The sequence below is a fragment of the Netta rufina genome, assembly GCF_964035555.1.
Source record: "Netta rufina genome assembly, chromosome: 11".
Lineage (NCBI taxonomy): Eukaryota > Metazoa > Chordata > Aves > Anseriformes > Anatidae > Netta > Netta rufina.
Window position 1 is genome coordinate 13,168,690 of NC_140134.1, and position 23,281 is coordinate 13,191,970.

Consider the following 23,281-nt stretch of genomic DNA (forward strand, 5'->3'; position numbering starts at 1 on the left):
CCCGCGGCCGCCGCGGTCACCGTGGGGACGCTCCATGGCAACGGCGTCGCGCCGGGAGGGCCCCGGCCGGCCTCCGTCTAACGTCAGGCAACGGGGGGAGGAGCGGGAGCGGGAGCGGAACCGGAGCGGAACCGGAGCAAAACCGGAGCGGGCTTCCGGGTGCGGGCGGCAGGGAGCTGAGGTGAGGTGAGGTGAGGTGAGGTGAGGTGAGGTGAGGTGAGGTGGGGTGGGGGGGACACGCGCGTTACCTCTAGGGGGAAGGGGGTCTGGGGGTGGTGGGGAGGTGGTGTGAGGTTGTCGTCTGTGCCCCGTGAGTGGCCCCGGTCGCAGGTCGGGTAATTAGAAAAATGTCGCCTCGTGTGTCGCGTGTCACTTGACTGCGCCTCTGCCTTCACAGGGGCACCAACCATGGTCCTGGCCGGCGCGGGGAGGATGGCGGAGCTCCAGAGGAAGACGGCGGGGATCAGGAATATCTGCATCTTGGCGCACGTGGATCACGGTAGGACGGGGGGTGGTGGTGGTGGTGGTGGCGGCGGTGGTGGTGGTGAGGTGTTTGGGACGATGTGGTTGCAGGCAGTACGTCTTCGTGGGTTCGGCTTTAAACCGGCGTGATCCTGACTCTGAGAAGTACATTTTGTCTGTTGCGCGTTAATTTCACCCTCCTGCAGCTTGTTCTTTAAGCACTGGAGTATTTAACAACTTGAAACAGTTGAAGGTTTTCCATTTTGATGTTGCCAAGTGACGGCATAAATTAAATATGTGCATGCATTTGGTGGTCTATTTCTACGTCTATTTAGTGGAAGTGTGTTACGTAGGTGAAAATAATAAATTTTTGTTTTATGACACCAATCTCTTATCTAATTGCATGATACGTCATGGGTCTGAAGTACGGTTTGCTATTTCATTTACTTCTCTGATCATAGCAGGTAAAGGCATACCCACTCTGAAAAATAAATTTCTTGGCACCTAACACATGAAGTTGAGTCACTTGATTTATTTTATTTTTTTTTAGGTTATTTTGTACTTTCTTGGCTGTTACTGATGTTGGTAGAACACGAGATGTTGATGAGCGGTTCTGTCTTAGAACACAAGACGTTGTCAGCATTTGTGGTATTGTCACATCTTTTTCAATTGTCTGTGTTTATTTAAATTAAGTAATCTATTTTTGTTTTTAGGTAAAACTACTCTAGCTGATTGTCTGATCTCTAGCAATGGAATAATCTCTAGCCGCTTAGCAGGAAAGGTAAAGTTACGCTCTCATTCTTAAAATTCTGGTGTGTGTGTGCTGGGATTGTAAATAATCTACTCCTAGTCTTGCTAAACCTTATTTTCTCACAGTTACACTCTTTGACAGTTGATGAGTAACTTTTAAAACAATTCCACAGATTTATCTCCTGTTCTCTTGTTTTTGTTCTCAGCTTAGATACCTAGACAGTAGAGAAGATGAACAGATCCGAGGAATAACAATGAAATCTAGTGCAATTTCATTGCACTTTAAGAAAGGTAAATTGTTGATGCTGGCAAGTATAAACTTTAATATACTTTTTTTTTTTTTTTTTTTTTTCCCTGCCTCTTCATTGTTGCTGCTGAGATCTTTTTCTCTGCAACTTCTGTATCTCTCAGCGTTAGGCCATTGTTCTGCAAAGACTTAGGCATGTATTCGACTGTTAGCCGAGATGATAAAGCTCTATCGCAGTGTTAGGAAAATGGTTTTAAGCATTTGCCATAAGGAAGAAAAGAGCTGCCAGCTGGATACTTACGTGTACTCAGTATAGTATTCTGCGGCTTTTGATTACTATATTTCACAGTTTCACGAGCTTCAAAATTTAAAATCTGCTGTTAATGTTTTCATAGAGGGTGTAATTTCAGTTCTGTATGTTTTTGTGCTTAAACCACAATAACTAGCTAACTTTGCAGTGTAGAACTTAAGTCAAATTCTCGTATTTCCAAGTGGAGGCAATTAGAAGAGTCATCTTTTTTTTTTCTACTTTACATCTGAATCTTAATGTTTGATCTTAAGACTTAAACTACTGTCAGTTAAAGTCAAAAACTTCCTTCAAAAAACAACAATTTTTTAATGATTGTGCGCAATCTATTGTGTACAAGATTTTCACTATACTCCTATTATCAAGATGCAAGTTATACTCTGCTGTGAATTGTTCAGAGGGTTTTATATAGCGTAGCTATACTGACTCTATGTTCCTCACCAGTTTTCCTCTCAGCTAGGTGAATCATAAACATGATGAAATACATTACTCACAGGCTTATGCAAGAAGAAAAAAAATGCATGAAGCTTAAAAGCCACCATAAGTCATCTTACTATCGCCATTTCAGCTACATACGTTTATAAAGCATAGTTGAGATCAGTGATCTTCCAGCTAAGCATTGCAAGCTAGGTCTGTTTTATCATTGTCTCTGAAATGACCTTACTTTACTAGTTAGAACCTTTTATGTCTGTTGTTTTTCTGTTTTACTGAAATTTAGATTCTAATGTAAATTCTTAAACAAGAAACTTAATTTCTTCTTATTTTGGTTGTGGCTGATGGTAAATACAATAAATTCATAAAATATTGAATGGGGTCTCTTCAATAAGCAGAAGTTTAGAGGGACAGTAGTTTGGAAAACATTGGAAAAAAACTTATTAATAGCTTATAGATGTTTTCATACTGTGGATTCATAAGTGTGTTTTATTAACACAATCTCAAATTCTGAAATAAAACGTTTTACTAAGAGTATAGGATTTACTTTAATGACAGTTTATTCTGATTTATCCTTAAAATGCAGACTGTGGGGAAGTTCTCTGTGCTTTAGCTATTGATCTATTTGCAATGCTGCTACAAGCTAGTACTGTTTGTTTTGAAGGTAGTTGGACATTGAAAGGTGAAGACTGGCATTAAAGAATGGTGAAATTGAAACTGCTTAGGCATAAGCCACTAGATATTATGCTGCTGCAATCGTCCTGGTCTATTTGTACTTTTTCTTATGTATAATAGTTACTGCAGTTTTCGCCCCTAGAAATTAATACTAGTTTAGCACAGTATTAACAACGTGGCCCAAATAAATAACTGTTCTGAAATATTTATTGTTTGATCCTAGGTGATCAGGAGTATCTGATTAATTTAATAGATTCCCCAGGGCACGTGGATTTTTCTTCAGAAGTATCTACTGCTGTCCGACTCTGTGATGGTTGTATCATAGTGGTGGATGCTGTTGAAGGAGTCTGTCCACAGGTGAAATAAAGTACATTAAATTGAGAAAAAGGGTAGTGAAGAGTGAGTAAGCAAACCAGAATTGCGTATATGTCTTAAGTATATAACGTAGAAATAAAAGATATGCTGCTTTAAGAAGCTTGGAACAACTTCTAATAAATTATAGGGCACTTGAGGTCTGAAAGAGGATAGTTAGTTTCCTGTTTTTTCTAGTTAATTTCATGGTACAGCTGGTGAGTGGGTGTTAGGATTGAAACAGTGAGTATATAATTTTTCTAGTAATAGATTATTTGTGTGAAGAAGAAATAAGTGTATTAAGGTAGATTATTTAGTAACTTTATGTGTGCTTATAGGGCAATGAAAATGGGAAAAATAATGCAAAATAATATCGAGTTTGTTTTATTCATGACTTGATTTTCTAAGGAGCGTGAGCTTTTTTCTATTAAAATACTTTATGCAGAATACTAGTATCTAACACTATGTACCATCAAAGTCAAATGATAAGTTGACATTCAAATCAGAACCTTATTATACGTTGAATTAAATTTTAGATTTAATTGTTATTCATTTCAATATTCTATGTCTTGTGGTATCAAGCTTTCTGTAATGGATTTTTTTTAAACTCTTATTCTCTTAATAGACTCAAGCAGTTCTACGGCAAGCTTGGCTAGAAAATATTCGTCCGGTATTGGTGATAAATAAAATTGATCGCTTGATTGTAGAGCTCAAGCTCACCCCTCAAGAAGCATACTCACACCTTAAGAATATCTTAGAGCAGGTATTTATACCATAGCATCATGTTCACAAAACAGATTTTGCCGTGGGTTCCCCCTGCCCTGTCTCCATTCTTGAATTTAAAGAGACTAATTTTCAGTGGCTTACAGCTGGAATAAACTTGGCACAGCAGAACCAATTTTTCTTACAGGAACTACAATATCTAGTCTAATTTATTATACTTCTAGTTGGTTCTGAATGCACTTGATAGAGAAAAGAGAATCAAATACCGCTTGACAGAGAGTCTGTCTTTTTTAAGAGATCATGTGCTGTATGTTTTGCTTTGTTGCATATGTTGGACTGGGGATAGACAAGGAATGTCTTTAGACTGTTCTTGATAATAATGGATTTATGCAGGGATTAAGTTAATTTGGAGGCAACTAAATCGCTTTCAAACTTTTTCAAGAGCTTTTAAACAGTTATCTATGTGGTCTTCCTTTGCCCTCTTTGTTGTTTACTTGTTGGCAGTAATATTTATATTTCAGCATTCCCTGTTCTGAGAAACAAAGTGTTCTCCATATGATACTCTGTATCTGATTCAATCTTGACATGGCTGACTGATCTGGATAACACATTGTGCCTAAGCTGAAATGCTGGTCTAATCATACTCCCCTTGTCTTCAAATGGACAGGATTAGATACACAAAGTCCATGTTTTAAATTGTCAAATGAATCACAAGTGCACTAGTTGTTAAAAGAACAAAAAAGTGTTTATATTTTGGAGGGTGGAGGTATTGCATTTTAGTTGCAATTGTTGTGAAAGAGTGAACAAATCTTTGTATGTTTTTATATACCCTTCCATAGATCAATGCAGTCACTGGAACACTCTTTACCTCTAAAGTCTTAGAAGAAAGAGCTGAGAAAGAAACAGAAAATGAAAATATTTCAGACACAGCACTTGGAGATCAAATTTATGACTGGAGTGCTGGACTGGAAGATACTGATGATTCCCATCTCTATTTTTCGCCAGACCATGGAAATGTGGTGTTTGCCAGTGCAATTGATGGATGGGGTTTTGGGTAAGTATGGTATCTAGTTAATGCCCTTTTTGATTTTTTTAAATTGATTTCTGCAAGTAATCTCAAATTTAAAGAATTTTGAGCTCCTTCGTATTTCTAAAGATTTTTGTCAACATTTTTTCTGTGATAAGCAACTTTTTATCTGTCTATTCTAATATACATTAATGTTGGACAGCTGAAAAAACTGCAGGCTCTGGCCTTCTGGCCTGTGGTTTGGAGACCTATGTTATTCTTACACACCAGCTGCTTAGCCCACTGTAGCATTCAGCCTACCCTGGTAAACTTATTGAACATAAGTAATTAACAACACACTAGGCTTTACCAGACTTGGCTTAAAACTGCAGCAGTGTAAGAGCTGTTTTGCGAGTCAGCTGGACATTCCAGCCACAGGGCTGGTGACGTTTGTAACAAGCATAGAACAGGCAGCTTGCATCAGGGCAGCTGTTTCAGCTGTTCAGTTCTGCGCAATATAGTTTTGGGTCACAGCATTACTGTGGTCTGTTTTCCTTTCTGCATCAGATTTAGTCTTGTATTTGAAATTGTTTGTTTTTAAGTGCTTATGCTCATCAGTCTTAATCTAGCTTTTTTCCCCATTTTTTTCCTCATTCAGGTGCATTTTTTATCTTCTTTTACCTAATATCTTTACGTTTGTTTCAGCAGTTACCACTGCAGAGATATTTAAGTAAAATTAAGAAACAGGGAGCAGAACAATTTCAGAAAATTATCAGTATTACTGTATCTGAGTTTGTGATCAGTTCTGGTTTTCAGTCCTGTTCTTGGTAATTAGTTTTGAGGGGCAGTATGCTGTAGTAAAGATTACATGTGTTCTGATTGCTGGCCGCAAGGTGGAGTCCTTGTCTTCATCATGACTATGTAATTAAAAAGATATACTCAGTAATACAGTATGTCTTTAATGTTGCAAAACCTTTTTTTTTTTTTTAAAAAAAAAAAAAAAAAAAAGGATTAAAGCTTGTATTTAAAGTTCACTGAAGAGTTTGAAATTAACTGACACTTCTTATCACTGCAGGAAAAAGGAAAAATAAAATAAGTAACTAGTTTAATTATCTGCTATGAATAATAATGTTTTTAAAAAAAACAGTGTATAAGTTGTGTAAAGGAAATTGAAAGAAAACCTTGAGATTCTTGGAATATTCTTCAGTCTGAAATAGATTTAATTGTAGAAGATGAGTGAAGGCAGACATTTTCATCTCTGAAGGCTAGAAGAGTTTTATCAGATATGTTTGGTGGTCCACACACTTGATGGGAGCAGAGAGCTTTGCATATGGTGCCTGCAGCCATAACTGGGCAGTACTACACAGCACTGCATATCCTGAACTGTTGTGCATTATGTTGATACTGAAAATACCACTTAGTAGCTGCTTTCTGCTTCCCTACATCTGGAATGACTGTATGACACAACATCTTCCTCCTTGTATGCCACAATGTCTTCCTCCTTCCCTGCACATCCCGCTCAGCTGTGCAATGCAGCCCTTTCCCTTTTGTCAAAATCACTGATATTTCTCCTTCAGTTTAAGAGGTGTCTTACACTCTGGTGTCTCTAGCTGGAGGGAGAGCACACTGAACATACGGCAGGGAGCAGTGTAATTGTTAGTGTATTCAGAAGGTGTAGAAATGTGTACACCTTTTAAGGAAAGAAGTTATCAGATTGGCTAAAGAAGTATGTGGCTAAATAAATCTCATAGGTATTTTTTAGGTGTGTAGAAATACGAGACTTCTGGATTTCAAATAAGAGGTTATCAAATATCATTATTATGCAAATAGAATTGTTCCAATTGTGAACAGTTGTGTATATTTTTGTTTCTGCATGCATGGGATGAAGATATGTAGGATTTTTTTGTTACTGCTTATTGAATATATTCAGTGGGGAGACTGCAGAAGCTTCAAAAGTCCTTCTTTGGGTCCTAAGCAGCCTACTTATATTAATTCATGGGCTCCAATGGAAAACCATTGGCTTTTCCTTTTAATATTACCATTTCTGTATTATTTTATGGGCTAGACTTGATATTAAAGCAATGCTCTAAACCACAAATGCCTAAAGTAGTTAACTTAAAAAGGAATTGCTATAATCTGAGGGCTGAAGTGTGGCTAGAAAGAATACTTGATTTTAAATTTTTTAATTTTTATCATTCTAGTCACAGGTAAAATGCATTAGGTAACCTCTTTCATAGAGTAAGTTTGAGAGTCATGACTTCAAATACTTGAAACTTTTTTAGTTATATTTTTGATTTTTTTTGTTTGTTTATTTTTACTGGGGGAGAATAGTACACGGATATTTATTTCATTTAAACAAATTCAGTCTTCAAGCTGACTTGAAACAAAACAAAAATGTATAACTGACATTTTTAAGCTGTTGCCACTGAATGTTTTTGCTGGCACAAATGTTAAAAAATAGGAGTTAAAGAGAAGGTAATTGGAAAAGTGGGAGCAAAACGAAGACTTGAGATATGTATGATTTTTGTGTAAGCTGTCACTTGTTTAGGCTGATAAACACCTGTAAACAACATTACACTTTTATCAAGTTGCCTTTTGTTTTCTTGCAGCATTGAGCATTTTGCAAAATTGTACAGCCAGAAGATTGGAATCAAGCCTACAGTGCTTCTGAAGACTTTATGGGGAGATTATTACTTAAATACAAAAGCAAAGAAGATAATGAAAGGTGATCAGGTAGGGCAGTTGTCAGGAATATTACTTGTGGTTTATTTAGTTTTACTTTTTTTTTGTCCAACTCATCATTTTGTACTGAGATCCATTCTCAAACCACCTGTCTAGTCAACGTTTGTGGAAGCATAATGTTACTATGGCAGCCTTAGAAATGAGACCATACAAAAACTTAACCATTCAAAGGCTACAGGAAAGAACTCTCATCCAATTTATAGCGCTCACCATTGCTCTTAAATCTCTCTGCTCACAAAATAAGAGGCATTCCAGCTTCAAGGATTCAGGATAGAGTGAAACGTATGAGATGAATGGAAGACTAGCAGTGTAGGAACCTGAGGAGTGAGTGGGCCTCTGTCATCTGATTTGAAGAGTGCTTCAAGAGCTAAGGATTTAGGATTTGGGGATTTAGCTGAGGATTTAGGATTTAGAAAATATTTTGCCTTACTGAGGCCCCAAATTGTAATTGAATGCTGTACTGAGGTACTGGCCTGAAGACTGCTCCTCTCTTTCATAAAGTGTTTCTACCACTCGAAGTTAGAGGGCAGGACTTCCTCTCTTTTCATGTAATGATTTATTATTGTTTTGTTTTTTAAGAGGTGGGGGTTAAGTGGTGATAACTGGGATCAAGATAGACATGTTCCATATTTTCAGGCTCTTTTTCTGAAAATGAAACCCTTGTTCTGCACTTTAAAATTCCATGCTTATTTTGTGGCTTATAACATCATTTTATTAAACTTTTGAAGTAGGAATTGTGTAGAAACAGGCAACCGGCTTGATTTTGAATGAAGGTTTTACATGCTTCTTATGAAAACGATTGGTTATGAGTGCAGTCTTAAGCTTGTTGTAAAAGCAAGGAATTGCTGAAAATTAACTATTTTTTTTTGTTCTGCCAGTCAAAAGGAAAGAAACCTTTGTTTGTGCAGTTGGTGCTGGACAACATATGGAGTCTATATGAAGCTGTTATGAAGAGGTGAGAAGATCCTATGAAATCATGGAATCATTTTCAGTGTGCCATGTTGATTTTTGAAATACTCAAACAAGGAATGTTATAGACGCTTGTTATGCATTGCTAATGTGGTTTGTATTTTCCCGTACAGAGACAAAGAAAAAATTGAAAAGATAATCACCTCTTTGGGATTGAAAATTGGTGCGCGGGAGTCACGGCATACAGACCCCAAAGTTCACCTTAATGCCATTTGTAGCCAGTGGCTGCCAATATCTGATGCAGTCCTCTGTATCCTTAAGAAAATTACAACTTTTTGTTCTATTGGCAGTTTGTAGACTTGGAAGAGTGCTCACATATTTCCGTTTGTGGTGTGTTATGATTTTCTTCTATTCATGTTTATGCCTACGCTAGCTGGACTGATTTTCTCAGTCATAGTATTAAGTTACATATCTACAGTTAGTATTCTATTTCAACCAACTTCATGCTTGAACATCCACCTTTTTATTAGGAAAGTAATCTATGAAACTGGAGGTATTTTAGCAATACTACTTCTATTACATAGTTTTATGTACAACTGTTAGTGACAGCTGGATTTTAGCTGTCATTGATGGCAGTTCATGCATGATATTGTTGATTTAGGAAAACAGACATTAAAGACTTTTCCTTTTATTTCTAGTCAGTAAGGAAATATAAACAGGTTCTTTATGTCCTTAGCAATGCGCTTTAGCCATGGTGTGTAATAAGCTTCCCAGTCCTCTTGACATCACTGCAGAAAGAGTGGAAAAATTGATGTGTGTTGGAGCTAGAACTTTTGATTCTTTACCACCAGAAACTCAGGAACTGAAAAGTGGTAAGTGTTCCTCCATTAACATCAAAGTTATTTCAATCTTGATTGTTTTGTTTGTCTTTGGATCATAAGATGCGTAGTAACCTCTACTTAGATTCATGATTATTTTACCTGTAGTAACATTGATGTTTATCAGTGACATATCATAGTTGCATGTCTTATTTTTATTCTTTGTATTTTTCTTTAAACCCATATGTTCATGGATTTTAGACAACTGAAGCTGCAAATGATGTAAAGTCTAAGATTTGGACTTGGGATTCGGGGAGGTTATGAAGTTAATACTTGTATTTAGTTCTAAGCAGCAGAATTCATCATGGAATTCATTTCAGCCTAGAGAAGAGGAGATTGAGGGTAGGCCTCATGGCAGCCTGCAGCTTCCTCATGAGGGGAGCTGAGGTGTAGGCACTGAGCTCTGCTCTCTGGTGACAGCAACAGGACCCAAGGGAACAGCATGAAGTTGCAACAGGGGCAGTTCAGACTTGATGTTAGGAAAAGGTTCTTCACCAAGAGGGTCAGGCAGTGGAATGAGCTCCTCAGGGAAGAGCTCATGGCAACAAGTCTGCTGGAGTTCAAGAACCATTTGGACAGTGCTCTCAGACATAGGGTTTTATTTTTGGGTGGTTCTCCATGGAGCCAGGAGTTGGACTCGATGATCCCTATGGGTCTCTTGCAACTCAGGATATTCTATCACTCTAAGATTCTAATTGAGCAATAATGGAATGCTTTACTGTCTTCTGTGCTAAAAACACTTATTATTAGCCAATAGGGACTTGAACTTAGGTTTCATATTTACAAGTACATCGGTTAACTAGGTACCAGGTTCTAGTAATCTAAAACAAAAACATTATTTTTTGGATTTATTGTGAATTAGCTTATGTACTGAAAATTGCTATTAGAAGTAGTAAGATGTAGTGTAACTGTCACTTCAAACATTGTCATTAAGTATTTCATCTACGTTTTCATAGCTCAAGATATAAATTGATTTCTTAGTAATTTTATAACATACAAGAATGAGAAAAGATTAGCAAATAAAAGTAAGAGCCAAAAGACTTCCAAAGCAACAAATGTATTTCATTATCTGGAATGTAAAATGAAGGTACAAACTCCTGTTTTAAGGATTTTGAGTTTTGCCATTGACTTCACTGAGATCAGGATTTCATGCCCAGTTCTTCCTCAAGAAGGGCTTAGCAGTATATTCAGGTGTTATGCTGAACATTGGGATGTCTGTAAGCCAAAGTAGGCAAATGTGCATAGTAAGTTTGTTAATCACCAAGTCCCATGCTACAAAATTTTGAGACTGGGAAGACCTATGTAAAATAGCTTTTCTACAAGCAGTAATAGAACTATATATAGGCAGTAGTGAAAATAAACTTATTGTACTGAATGCAGAAAAGTTCATAACATGTTAATATTCTTTTTTTCTATTTGTGTATTATTTGTAAATAAAAACTCTGTTCATACGTGTTGGTCATAAAAATTCTGATGCCTTGAAAAGGATAACTACTGACTTTGTTTTCCTCAAAGACAGATGAGAGCTATTGAAGCTGAACTAAGTATTCAGCAAAATTGAAAATCAAAGTTGAAACTAATGATGCTGATACATTATTAGTCAAGTGGTGAACAAAGCTTGTCATTTTCCAGATATATGTGGTAATCTCCTCTATAGGGTTGGAACTTCTGTATAAAATGATATTTTTCCCCCAGATACAGTAGTCTGAAAAAGAACGTTCCCGTATGGTCTTTTCAAATAGGTATGTAGGGGGAAAAATAGACCTCAAGTGTATTAATTTATTTTTTGAAAACTGTATTTATAACTGAATGTGCTTTATAACAGAATGCATTTTGTTTTAAGGTAATGAATGTTCTTGGGTACTTCAAGAATTAGTTTAATAAAAATTAGGAGAAGATAGCATGCTTAATCTAGTAACAGTTGAAAGGATTTCTGAACTTTGGATGTGTAATAAAAGGTGTTTATAGAACAGTGTTTAAAAGAGAGCTTTAAGAAATCTAAAATGGTGAAATGTCAAATGCCAGCTTGAGATGTGATTGTCAAATTGACAGGCTGATAGGAATTGTTTCTTGGGGTGAGGAAACTGATGTTTTCATCCTTCACCAAAGTGAAACAAAGGTTGTGTCCTTCAAACAATATAGAATACTCTATAAAGTCAATTAGAAGAAATTTGTCTCCATAAACTTGGATTTTACTGTGCTTGGTTATGGAAATAAGGAGTACATCACATTTTAGTGATGAGTACCTTGTTAATTCTAAGTTGCAGTCTTTGCATAAGCACTTTACAGTATATTCTTTTCATAGATAATATAAAAGGCAGAAGAGAAGAGGGCAGTTTCTATAAAAGTTCTAAATGGCTTTGTGTTTGTTTGGGATTTGATGATGAGCTCCAGGTTTGATGAAAAAATTGTTTATGGGAATTTCCTAAATACTGAATGAGTTTTGTGTGGATCGTGCAGCCTTTGAGAAAGACCCATTCTTGTAGCTAAGTTGTTGCAATTGCATGAAGACATAAGTGTCTAGACATTTGTAGGACTTCAGCCTTTAATTTGAAATGAGGAAGAATACTTTGAGGCACTGGATGAATAGTTCAGTCTAAATGTTAAACACAAAAACACTGTTCTGTGTTTTTGTCATTGTAATCTAAACCAGCCTATGAACTCAATTATAAATATCAAAACAGTATGTTTAGTTGAATATGTATAGTTTCCAATTATTATGAGAAGTTCTGGTTTTATACTTTTGCTCGTTTAATTTTATTGTGAAACATACTTGAAGATAGAGGTAGAGATATCAAATGATATGGCTAGAGTAATTTTCCACTTCTGTTAATTTGTCTTTAGTACATTACTCATTGAAATAGGAGAGAAACATGGATTCCTATAAAAATCATGGAAAACTAATTTTGTCCACACTGCTGGTAAAAAAAAAAAAAATAAAAAAAAATGCAAATAACTTCATTTTATGTTTGTTCAGCTTTTCTGAAATGCAGTAGTGAAGGAACGGCCCCAGTTATTGTCTTTGTTTCCAAAATGTTTGCTGTCGATGCAAAGGCACTACCACACAATAAACCAAGGTAAGGAAATGTAACTTTTAACTTCTGATCTACATTAGATACCTTCAGGAAATAAAGTTATGTTGTAAGCTTTGGCAAGATTCTCCTGCTGTATTTAGCATTGGTGTGGACTCACTCTGAATATTGCATACATTCTGGTCTTCACAATACAGGAAGGATGTTAAGGTCCTTGAAAGCATCCAAAGGAGGGCAACAAAGCTGGTAAAAGGGCTGAATTCATGTCCTATGAGGAGAGGCTGAGGATGTTTGGGTCATCTTGTTTGGAGAAGAGGAAGCAAAGAGGCAACTCATTGCTCTCTACAACTTCACAAGGAGGGAAGTGGACAGGGAGGTGCTGGTCTCTTCTTCCTCATAACTACTGGCAGCATGTGCAGGAGCAGAGCACAGCTGTGCCAGGGGAGGTTCCAACTGCACATCAGGGAAAACTTCTTTTCTGTGAGGGTCGTCAAATGCTGGAACAGGCTTCTGAGCAAGGTGGTCAGTGCTCTGTGCCTGTTAGTGTTCATGAGGCGTTTGGATAATGCCCTCAAGCATATGTTTTAACTTTTGGTTAGCCCTGAAGAGTCAGGTAGTTAGACTAGATGGTCTTTGAAGGTTCCTTCCATCTGAACTATTCTACTTTTTTTTTAGATCTGTGAAAATAATTTGCAAGTGTCTGAGATACAATACAGTCTTCAGAAAGAGGTTTTCTGGTGGAGTTGAAGATCAGAATTGTTTAATTGTATGTTTTAGAAGGTTTAGGAAATTTTGGGGGGATATAAAAAAAATAATAGTAATCTATTGGAGAATAGTGCTTTTGTCCAAATAAACTGTTCTAGTGCATATGTTAGATGTAGTTTCAGGATGTTTGGTTGAAAATATTGTTGAGTTGTAATGTTCTTTCATACCTTTTCAGTAAGGCTGTGTTTGCATGATCATGACAGCTTACATTTGTACCTGGAAGCATTTCCCTTCAAATCTGGCATAAAAGCTAAGCATTCATCCAGTCCATTGGAAGTATAAAATAAAATGGGTTAATGGAGATGATCCAAACCTTGGATCTTAACTTTTTTTGCACAGAACTGAAAGTCATTAAGTACTTTAGATGACTTTCTTCTTGCAGTTCTGGAAGATTTTTTTGTTACAGGTGTCTATTTAATGGTACCCTTATTTTCTCAGAGAGGTGGATCCTTCTTGATTTCATTTCCCTGACATACTTAAGTGCAATACTTTAGCTGAAGCTATCTCTTTTTATGCAGAAGAAACATACTTTTCTGATGAGTTTATAAGAATGGGGTTAAACTTAATGTTTCATCCCTCTAAGCCTCTGAAACACTTTCTGTATTCAACTTCTGTTTAAACTTTTCATTTCATTTTTTTATGTTCTTAAAAACTCCAAGATTGTCACTGTACAGCAAAGTAATACTGAAGTTAGTTTTTCTACAAAATTAAACTATTACTGATAAATATTTGTGCAAAACATCTTGTTGTTGTTGTGTTAATACTTGTGGATTTTTTCTACTGTTTTTTTTTAAATGCACTTTCTAGACTTTTTTTCCTATCATACTTACCTAAAATCTTCCACGGAAAAAAATATTTCCTGTGGTGTTTTAGTTGCATTGCAATTATGGATTGACCAAACACTAGATGGTGCTGTTTTTCTTCGAGTTCTGTCCTTAACTGGATCTGATAGGAAAGCTCCTGCTCAGGTATTAGTGTAGCATAGCACTGCTATTCGTGCTTTCACTGGTAGGTACTCTCATTATTAGAGAAGTTATTTTTAATTGCAAACACATTGAGGTTACCACTTTCTGGCTGTTCTACCACTGATCATGACTCACTCTTTTTATTAGTTGGGATGATCAAGGTTCTTTGACATGATGAGGATGAAACATGGAGACAAAGGTAGCTTTTCCATTCAGCAGACACAGAAAGCTTTGGACATATTTTCAAGATGTTAGTCCAAAAAAAAAAAGTCTACTGAAAGTCTTGTTTTGGGGTTTCTCGCAAAAGACCATATATGAGAGATTTTGACTTTCCCAGTACTAATGATACTGGTTTTCAGTCTGTATGATTTGCGTACTTCTGCATGAGCACTGTCTTAGAGATAAACTCCATCTCTGTCTTCTCAGATACTTGCCTTCCATCTTTCTCACTTGCCATTTTATTCTCTTTAGTTGTTCCCATTGAGGTAGGGAGCTGTTTTATGTGTGGTTATATGCCATGTGTTAATTTTTTTTCTTTTAAAAGAGAGAAAATGAGAGGAAAAAATTCCCCAAACTGAAGAAAGAGTATGTAAAATAAATTTGCCGTGTAACATGGTACATGTATTTTGGTGCATAAAGTGTGTATGACTGCCTCCATTTTTTTAATCAAATGATTAATTCAGTACAGAAGCTTGTGCATTGTAAGTTCCTGGTTGTGTTCTCTCTGTATATGAAAAAATGCACTGCTTAATTTTGTTGGTTTTGAGAATACAAGTGAGATTCCATTTTTGTGCTGTGATGCATACTGTGTAACAAATCTGTCGTTCTGACCATCATTGATCTGGTTTGAAAGAGCTCAAGTTATTTATTGAGCTGAGTAAAGGATTATATTTAACTGAGTTCAAGTAATGCAGAGCTAGTCCAAAATACAAAGCAAAATACAAAACGTATCTAGATGAAATCACTGAAAATTAGGTTTTTAGAGACAATAAGGCAGGAGAGTAATAACTGGCCTGGAATTCTTTCTAGTAGACTTGTGGGGTATTAGCTATGGCTGTTGGCAATATGTCCTTTCCCCCGATTTCTTCAGTAAATGGAAAATTGTGGTGTTTTGCTTGATAGTTTGAAAAGTGTTTCTTGCCTTCTTTAATATTAAATTATTCAATTAGTTACTAATTGTCTAGTATTAAAATGAAACCATATGCCTTTCTCTGTGATAGCCAGTCATTATCAGCACCATGTAATTTTGCTGATTAGGTAGCATTAGCAATTTTGTTTTGAAGTGACAGATTGTATTTTTTGAAAAATAGTAATATAGCTGAATGTGTTTCTCAGTTTTTAATTGTTAAGATTCTACAGGTAAGCAGTACTTGAAGAAATAGGAAAGGAGTTTGTTTTTAAAAAAGGAAGGAAAGATGGTGAAGCAATACATAGATGCTTTAAAAACATACTGTCTAAATGTGGTTCCTAAATACGTTTTGAATTATAATGGCCACTATATGCTATTTACAGTTGCACAGAGAAGATTGTGCTTAACATAATTGAGTGTTGAGCTGAGCATTTGAACCAGGAGGATCAAATAAGGATCCATAGGAATGTTCCTTAAGAATCCCCGAACATAGGGAGGAATGAAGAATGCCTAAAATATGTTGGTTAATAGTGTCTTATCATAGTGGTTTAATGTGTACTAATATAAAAACATTAATACTTTATTGTCTATTTCAATTACCTGTAAATTTTCAAGGGACGTAACTCTGTACTTGTGTGTTCTTTGTTTGACTGCTATACAAACTGTTGGCTAGGTTATTTGCATCCTTTTCAGTGGTGGATATTTTTAAGCATGTTAAAACATGTAAAAATCAGACATTTTTCCATAGAGTGCTTGCTTGTTTGTTTTATTTTGTTTTGTTTTTTCCTCAAGGCTTACACTCCTCTACTTCTTGAGGGAATAAAGTAGATCCATGCTTTTGTTGTCTTTTTCTCTCCTTTTGCGAGATAGTACTGCATAATGCTATTTTTTTTTTAATTTTTTCTTATTAGCTGCAAATTGACTTTGCAGTTTTTATGTTTTGCCTTATTTCTGCCATCTGCTTGTAATATTTTTTAAGCATAGGTTGGGGAAAGCAAAATGATTTAAGTTCAGGTTATACAGTAAATGATAAAGGAAGGATTTTTAATTAAAACAACCTCCTCTGAGACTGCTGTTGGCAACTAATACCCTCTAAAAGGTGACTTTAAAAATCAGTAGATTTGATACTCAAACGGCCAGGTTTTTGCTTTTATTGGTTGAATAACAACATTTGTCAGTTGTTGTAACAGTAGAAGATGTGGAAAATTAATTTTTGGTCAGGTTACAACTGGTTGGCAGCTTATATTTATCTTGCTCTGGAAAGACTTGAAAATTGACTTTTATCTTGTACCACTATGACACTGAGGTATTTTCTTTATCAGGTTTTATAATGGAGTGAGAATTGTGTAAATATACTTTGTCTTCCAGTTTCTTCTGCCTGAACTTGTGAAATAATTTGCTAATTCTAACCAAATCAGACAGAGATACCAAGTTCCAGTAAATTTTGTGAAAACTAGTGGTTAGGCAGAGTAGGCAAATTAGGACCCTGCTAAAAGTGTATAGTGTGATATACTTCACCTTAGATATTACAATATCTAAAATCAATAGAAAATAGGGCTTATTTTGGAACTGATTGCTTCACATAATAATGCCAAACTTATTTAGTGATGCTATGGTACTATTTTTTTTCCTGTGGTGTAGCTTGTATACATGTCTTTAAACCAAGAGATTGGAGTGTACTTAATTTTCTTTCTATTGTTTCCTGAAAACTGTATTGTAAAAAAAAAAAAAAAAAAAAAAAAAAATGTTGCCCAGCCTTCAGCTAAAAGTACTTTATGTTGTTGTGATCAAAGTACGAGAACGTTTGTAAAGATCCCAGCTCTGTAAAAAAAATTACTATCTTCTTGTGAGTAAATGAATTTTTACATTTAAAAGCAATATGACTTTCAGTGACTTCACTTTGAGATGAAGCCATCATCTTCTGTGTGCATTAAACAGAAGTTTAGTTTGTACAAACTTGTAGTTGGTGCATTGGGAATGAATTTGACATGAGTCATCTGAACAGATTGTCAGATTTACAAGTTAACGTTTGAAGATGGTACCAGTTATATAATTAATAGAGTACTATATGCTTTTCGAAATGAAAAAACTATCTGATTATGATTAAATTTCATTGTGACAGCATACATTTGACTCCAGCTAAAATTTTTGGAACTGATTTAAGAGATTGGAATCTGAATCTCTGGACATGTTTAGTTTGCGTAATTGCAAGTTTAGAGAGAAAAGCATATAACATTCTGGAAGAGTTTTTTTTTTTTTTTTTTTCTTTCAAGTTTCATTTCATCTGTCTTTATTACATATTTAGTATGCGAGATAAATCAAAGGTCAGTATATCAGCCAAGGGCATTTTTCAAGATAAGGTATGACAGCTTGATATGAATATCTTAGTTTTGTTATGTATCTCAGAGCAAATGATCTTCCCTGTACAATATCACATGAAAAAATGTATCCAGTATACTTCTTTGCAGAGTAAGATCACTGTGTAACATTTTATGTAAATACTGTTTTGGGTAATTTTCAGTTGTCTGTTTTGTGTATAGACAGTTAACTCTACTGTGAATTGCATAGTGATTGTAGTTGCATTAGAAAGTATATGAAATAATTTTAGTTACTGTATGTTAGTTTATGAATGGAAATAGCTCTTTAAAGTGATCTTTACGGATGTTGCTGTTCAGAATTTAGGCTCTTAGTTCTGGGCTGGGAAATAATATAGCAAATATGTAAGGCAAAAGCATTAAACAGTTTAATCCAGGAATTCAGGTACTTCAGAAGGATTAGGAAGACCACTGGACATACTCTGTGCTGTATTGTAACAAACAAGCTGCACTTGAGAGAGCTGTCCCTAGGGATGTGGTTGTCTGAAGTCTTTGACTACCAGATGGTGAGCAGAACAGCAGCCAGTGATTGAAGTAGAACTTAATTCTGAAGAGTGGAGTCATGAAGAGCAATACAGAAGATTCTCTGTAAATTACTTGGATTTTAAGAGCTAACAGAAATTACCTCCTTAGACTGATGGAATCAAGCATATGTCTACGAGGTCAAGGAATTTAAACCGATAAAAATTATAAATAAAAAGTATTCTTGGCTTGTTTCAGGTAATATCAGTCTTTTGGAAGTCAGTTGTTCTGCCTCCTTTGTAGAATGGTCTAACAGTTAGTTTTTTTTAAAAAAGACCTGTAAGAGTGTCTCTAAAAAAAAAAATCAAATGCCAATTATTCACTATCATTTTTTCAAATCTTTTGGAACAAAGTCTCTTTGATAACATGGAAGGATAGATAGAAAAGCTGTCATTCACAGGATGAAGAAGTTTAGTTGTCATTGTTTGAACTGAACTGAGTTATCCTTGGTGACTATGGGAATAAAGAAAAAGTCTGTGTTAGCATGTTAATTTCACCGAGTCCAATTCATTTAATCAACAGTCTACTGATGACAATATTGTGTACGCTACACTGTTGGCCATGTTATTTTCATAGCTTTTGCTTATGATGTGTTTGAGCTCAACTCAAAGATGAGTTAGTAATAATGTGGTTGCCCATTTAAGTCAGCTCTGTTGCTTGTGCCTCGTTCATGTGTGCAGTGCGAATGTTTCAGCATCTCTTTGAAGGCAGAGAATCTCTTTTCCTTTCTCCTTCGTTACTTTTACTGTTTTTTTCTGTGACTGTTTGATCCCTTTTTTTCTGCCAGTTTAGGTGTTGTAGCTTTTCTTATGCACTGAAAAGGGGGAACAGAAGAAATACGGTAGAGAAGAGGAAGAAAAGAGCACATCTCATCTGGTTTGGTCAACATTTGTTCAAAATTGATTTAGTTTCTCACTGGTTTCACCAACTGGAGAAATTGAATAAATCAGGGTATAATTTAAACTGGAGATTAATGCACATAAGACACTGGATCTGCAACAGTCTTGTGCAGTATTCTGCTTGAGTGTGTTCTAATTATGCATAAGGATTTATATGACAACAACATCTCTTTTTTGTGGTTTCTAATGATCCTGCTGGGAATGACTAATTCTGTGGAAATTGACACTGACACAAACCAGAGTGGAAGTCTAGCTTTTACATACTAGCTAAAGACCTACCCACACTCAATCTGCTTCTTATGAAATTTAGAATATAATTAACTGGGTTTATGTGTATTGCAATTTATGTTGCAACCAGTGCATTCAGAATTTTAAGGTACCTTTAGCACTTGTGATAAGGGCTACCTGATACCTAAATATAGTGGTACTTTTAAAGATACTAGAGAAGTAGGAGGGAGGAGGGGAAAAAACAAACTTTCTTTTACTCTCAGGATTATTTACACAAATGAAAAGCAGTTTGGGACAATAAAATGTGTTGGAATGCATATATATGTCCTCATGTACATACTATGCCATCATATATAGACTGCATTTATCCCTTGGCTGTCTCATCTGTACTTTCCCTATCAATCTCTTTCCCCTGGGAATTTTTCAGACATTCCAAACCCTTAAATAGCTTTGAACAACTGCCTTCAGGAAAAAAATCACCATAAAAAAAAAGTTTTCTTCTCCACCATCTGCTTTGCATTTTCTATTGTTAAGCCTCACTCTCTTTTGCAATAAAATAAACAAATCAAACACAAATAACCCATTGTCCCAAATTTCAGAGATGCAGATTCTTAATTCTGTCACAATGACTGCGTAAGAGATTATTTAAAATAAATAAACAAGAAAAACTTTCTGAGAAGTTTACAGGGGCAATTTTTTTCTCATTTTTGCCTTTCCTGTAGCATGTAGTGAATCTGTTCCAGGTTCTAAGTTCTGAAAGTGTGCATCAAATTCTGGCATTTTATCCAAAGAGGATTAAAGGTTTTCTGCTAGGTAATTTCAAAAGATATTTTTAACTCATACATAGTTTTCTTGCCCTTTTGAGTTGAATATTTGCATCAAGTTAAGCATGATAATTAATTAATAACAACTATATAAAATACATAACAATATAACACTTGATTTCTTCAAGTCCTAAAATGATTTCTGGTGAAGTGAAGGGTTCTATTAAGCATTTTAAAAGAATCTAAAGGAGATGCAATAAACAGAATATGTATTATGATATAATAAATTTATTGACACTGAGTTGGTCTCAGCCACATAATTTATTCATGGCTTTCTGAAATAACTAATCCAGTTAGGGTCAGACTTGGTGTCCAGTAAGTGCCTTTACTGTCTACAGACAAAAACTTTGACCTCTGAGAAGTGGGTTGTTTCCCTATTTGGTGGTGTGGAATAGTTCATGTGATCTGTGGATGTGATTCAATCTTTTTTTTTTTTTTTTTTAAGAGATCATATTTGTTCTTTAAAGAAACATTCTGTTGTAGAGCTTCTTGCTGTTTTCTTTATTATTCATTAGTACTACTACTGCTCAGCAAATCTTGAAGTGTTTTGTTGCAGATAGAGTGTAGTTCACAAGTGTAGAAATTAGAGAGACAAGGCTAATAATCAAGCTAAAACTAATAGCGCACTTCTGATTCTAGCGCTCTGTTCATCGTATTGGGTGCTTGATAGTGAAAGAATCCTAAACCATCTTAATATTAAGAATTGCTGGCCTTGCCCTCAGCACATGAGCAAATGCAGGTGTAAGGACACTCCATGCAGATGGGGTTTTGTTATGGGATTAGGTTCGCTTCTTGAGATGAAGTCAGCATATAATATAGGTGATTAGTTTGTTCAGTTGTGCTTTATAAATGCATGCTTATGATGGAGAGAATTCTTCTATTTCTTCTCTTGGGTTAGAATTCTATTAAGAATAATTATATAATGTAAAAAATACATTGGTTGTTGTTTTGGACACAAATTATTTATTAAGGCTGGAAAGTGGTATATATTTCCATTGCTCATAATGGGGAAAAAATATAAAATTGAAAGCATTCTAGTTCTAATGAAACAAGTCTACATATCTTTAGTTTTTTTCATCTTTTAAGCCACAGTAATAGAAGTGGTTTTTAATGTAGGCACCTGACAGCATGTTATACAAAAAAATGTGGATTATCTGTTTACATGGCCTTAGGGAAGGACTATAATGCCTGTGTTTAATTATTAATATTATGTATTATTATTATTTGCTTTAAATCTTACATTAAAGCACTTTATTTTAAGTTAGGGTTTGCCAGTGAGTAGATGGAAATTGCATCAGAATATTACAATTCTCTTTGTTGTTTCCTCAGTGAAGTCTTGTCCATTATGAAGCTATTCACTTAATAGAAAAGTCACTATAGAAGGCAAAGTCTTTTTCTTGCATTTGAACGCTTACTGTAAAGACTACCTTAGAACAGTAAAAATATTACAAATGCATTGAAATGACAATATTTGATTCACTATGTATTTGGAATAAAAGTCTGGTATTTTTTCTAACTAGCTTGGTATAGATAAGTCTAGATTAATACACTGTTTAGTCTTAGCTGTCATTCTAGTTCAGAATAACATACTGGACATAGTGTGAAAAGCAATTTTTAAAATTGGTTTGGATCTTTTCCAAGAAAGTGAGAATTCACACATCAGTGGGAGAAACTAGATGTATTTTAATGAAATAAACAGAAGTTTAAAATGGTAACCTCTTTCTAAACTTGGTAGAGGAAGAGTTTGTTTATTTTAGCTAACTAAAAATACATAGTATCACAGGGACAAAAGGCATTCTGTGTAATTTTTTCTTATGCTGAATATAGTATTCTAATTCTTACAATTTATTCTAAAGTAAGGGGCGTTTCCAAATGCTAATACTTTAAAATACAATTTAGGCCTTTAACTCAAGAAGAAATAGCTCAACGACGTGAACTTGCAAAACGGAGACATGCAGAAAAAATGGCAGCAAATCAAGGGAAGGAGCTGTCAGAAAAGCCCCCAAGTGAAAATTCATCTGAAGTGACTGGAAACACTGGTGATACAAAAGGTATATAATGATCTGCTATCCATTTTTTCTCATAGTATATTTAACATCAGTATCTAGGTGTTGTTAAGGAGCTGATTATGGAGCTGTGTACCTTGCAAAGAATCATCCACACTCCAGTCCAAACAGTTTAATAGATGGGACTGAATGAAGAGCAAGGAGGGAGTTAAAGGAAAGCCAATAATTTATAGATGCTGTAATAATGCCATGGATACCTGTTTATATGGCCTGAGAATGTTCTTGGTCTCAGTACTTTGAGTCACTTGAAGATAGATGATGCCTTAAGGGATGCTCTGCTGAAAAATTAAGTAATTTCCACTCTGAATAGGAATACAGAATGATTTATTTTTGCACATGTGTATGGGGTAGAAAAATTCAGGTTTAGCTTACTGCTAGAGTTGCCTTATGGACTTGTAGCTAGTGTACTTTAGGCCAACAGAACTTTACTTCCTCTAAGCAAGTGCCAGAATAAGTGTTTTATTAAAAAAAATTAAAAGTTAAAAATATATAAAAAATATATATATATAAAAGCAGCAATTGAGAAAATGGGGCTGGAGTATGGGTTACACGGCAGGTTCTTGTCTTTGAATATGTCATCAGATGTGATACTATAGTATGTAATTGATTTTTTTTTTCAGCTGATGAGGCAGAAACTGCATTTAGAGTTGATGTATTTTTTCTAACTGATTAGGTGAAGAGCAACAGCTCACTGATCAAACAGAGATCGCGACCTCAAAGGCAGCAAAACAGGAAGCAGACAACAAGGAGTCTTTCATTGCTTTTGCTAGAGTGTTCAGTGGTGTAGTGAAAAGAGGGCAAAAGATCTTTGTTTTAGGACCAAAATATGATCCTGCTGAGTCTTTGCATAAGGTAAGAGGTGACAGTGAAATGTTCCCATAACTTGGCATTATTTTCGAAATATTGTTGACTTAACTTTCTGCGCATCGCACGCTCAAAACAAGGTTCAAATCAAAAATTCCAAAATGTAGCAAAGTAATTTAGAGAATTAATA

General features: G+C 35.4%; 1 protein-coding gene across 3 annotated transcripts in view; it reads left to right on the forward strand.

Moving 5' to 3' along the window:
• The first annotated feature begins 104 nt into the window (after positions 1-104).
• EFL1 (elongation factor like GTPase 1) overlaps positions 105-23,281 on the forward strand; it is a 71,463-nt gene continuing 48,286 nt past the window's right edge. The window contains exons 1-14 of one of the 3 annotated variants that reach the window (XM_084293067.1): positions 105-181; positions 398-499; positions 1,176-1,243; positions 1,419-1,503; positions 3,097-3,230; positions 3,850-3,987; positions 4,787-5,001; positions 7,563-7,686; positions 8,574-8,650; positions 8,778-8,914; positions 9,354-9,476; positions 12,460-12,559; positions 22,121-22,272; positions 22,961-23,139. In XM_084293067.1, coding sequence (XP_084149193.1) covers positions 409-499; positions 1,176-1,243; positions 1,419-1,503; positions 3,097-3,230; positions 3,850-3,987; positions 4,787-5,001; positions 7,563-7,686; positions 8,574-8,650; positions 8,778-8,914; positions 9,354-9,476; positions 12,460-12,559; positions 22,121-22,272; positions 22,961-23,139 — 1,623 coding nt within the window. In that variant the 5' untranslated portion in view covers positions 105-181; positions 398-408. Of the gene's footprint in view, positions 192-397; positions 500-1,175; positions 1,244-1,418; positions 1,504-3,096; positions 3,231-3,849; positions 3,988-4,786; positions 5,002-7,562; positions 7,687-8,573; positions 8,651-8,777; positions 8,915-9,353; positions 9,477-12,459; positions 12,560-22,120; positions 22,273-22,960; positions 23,140-23,281 lie in introns of all 3 variants that reach the window. The other 2 variants (XM_084293069.1, XM_084293068.1) reach the window with 2 other exon arrangements.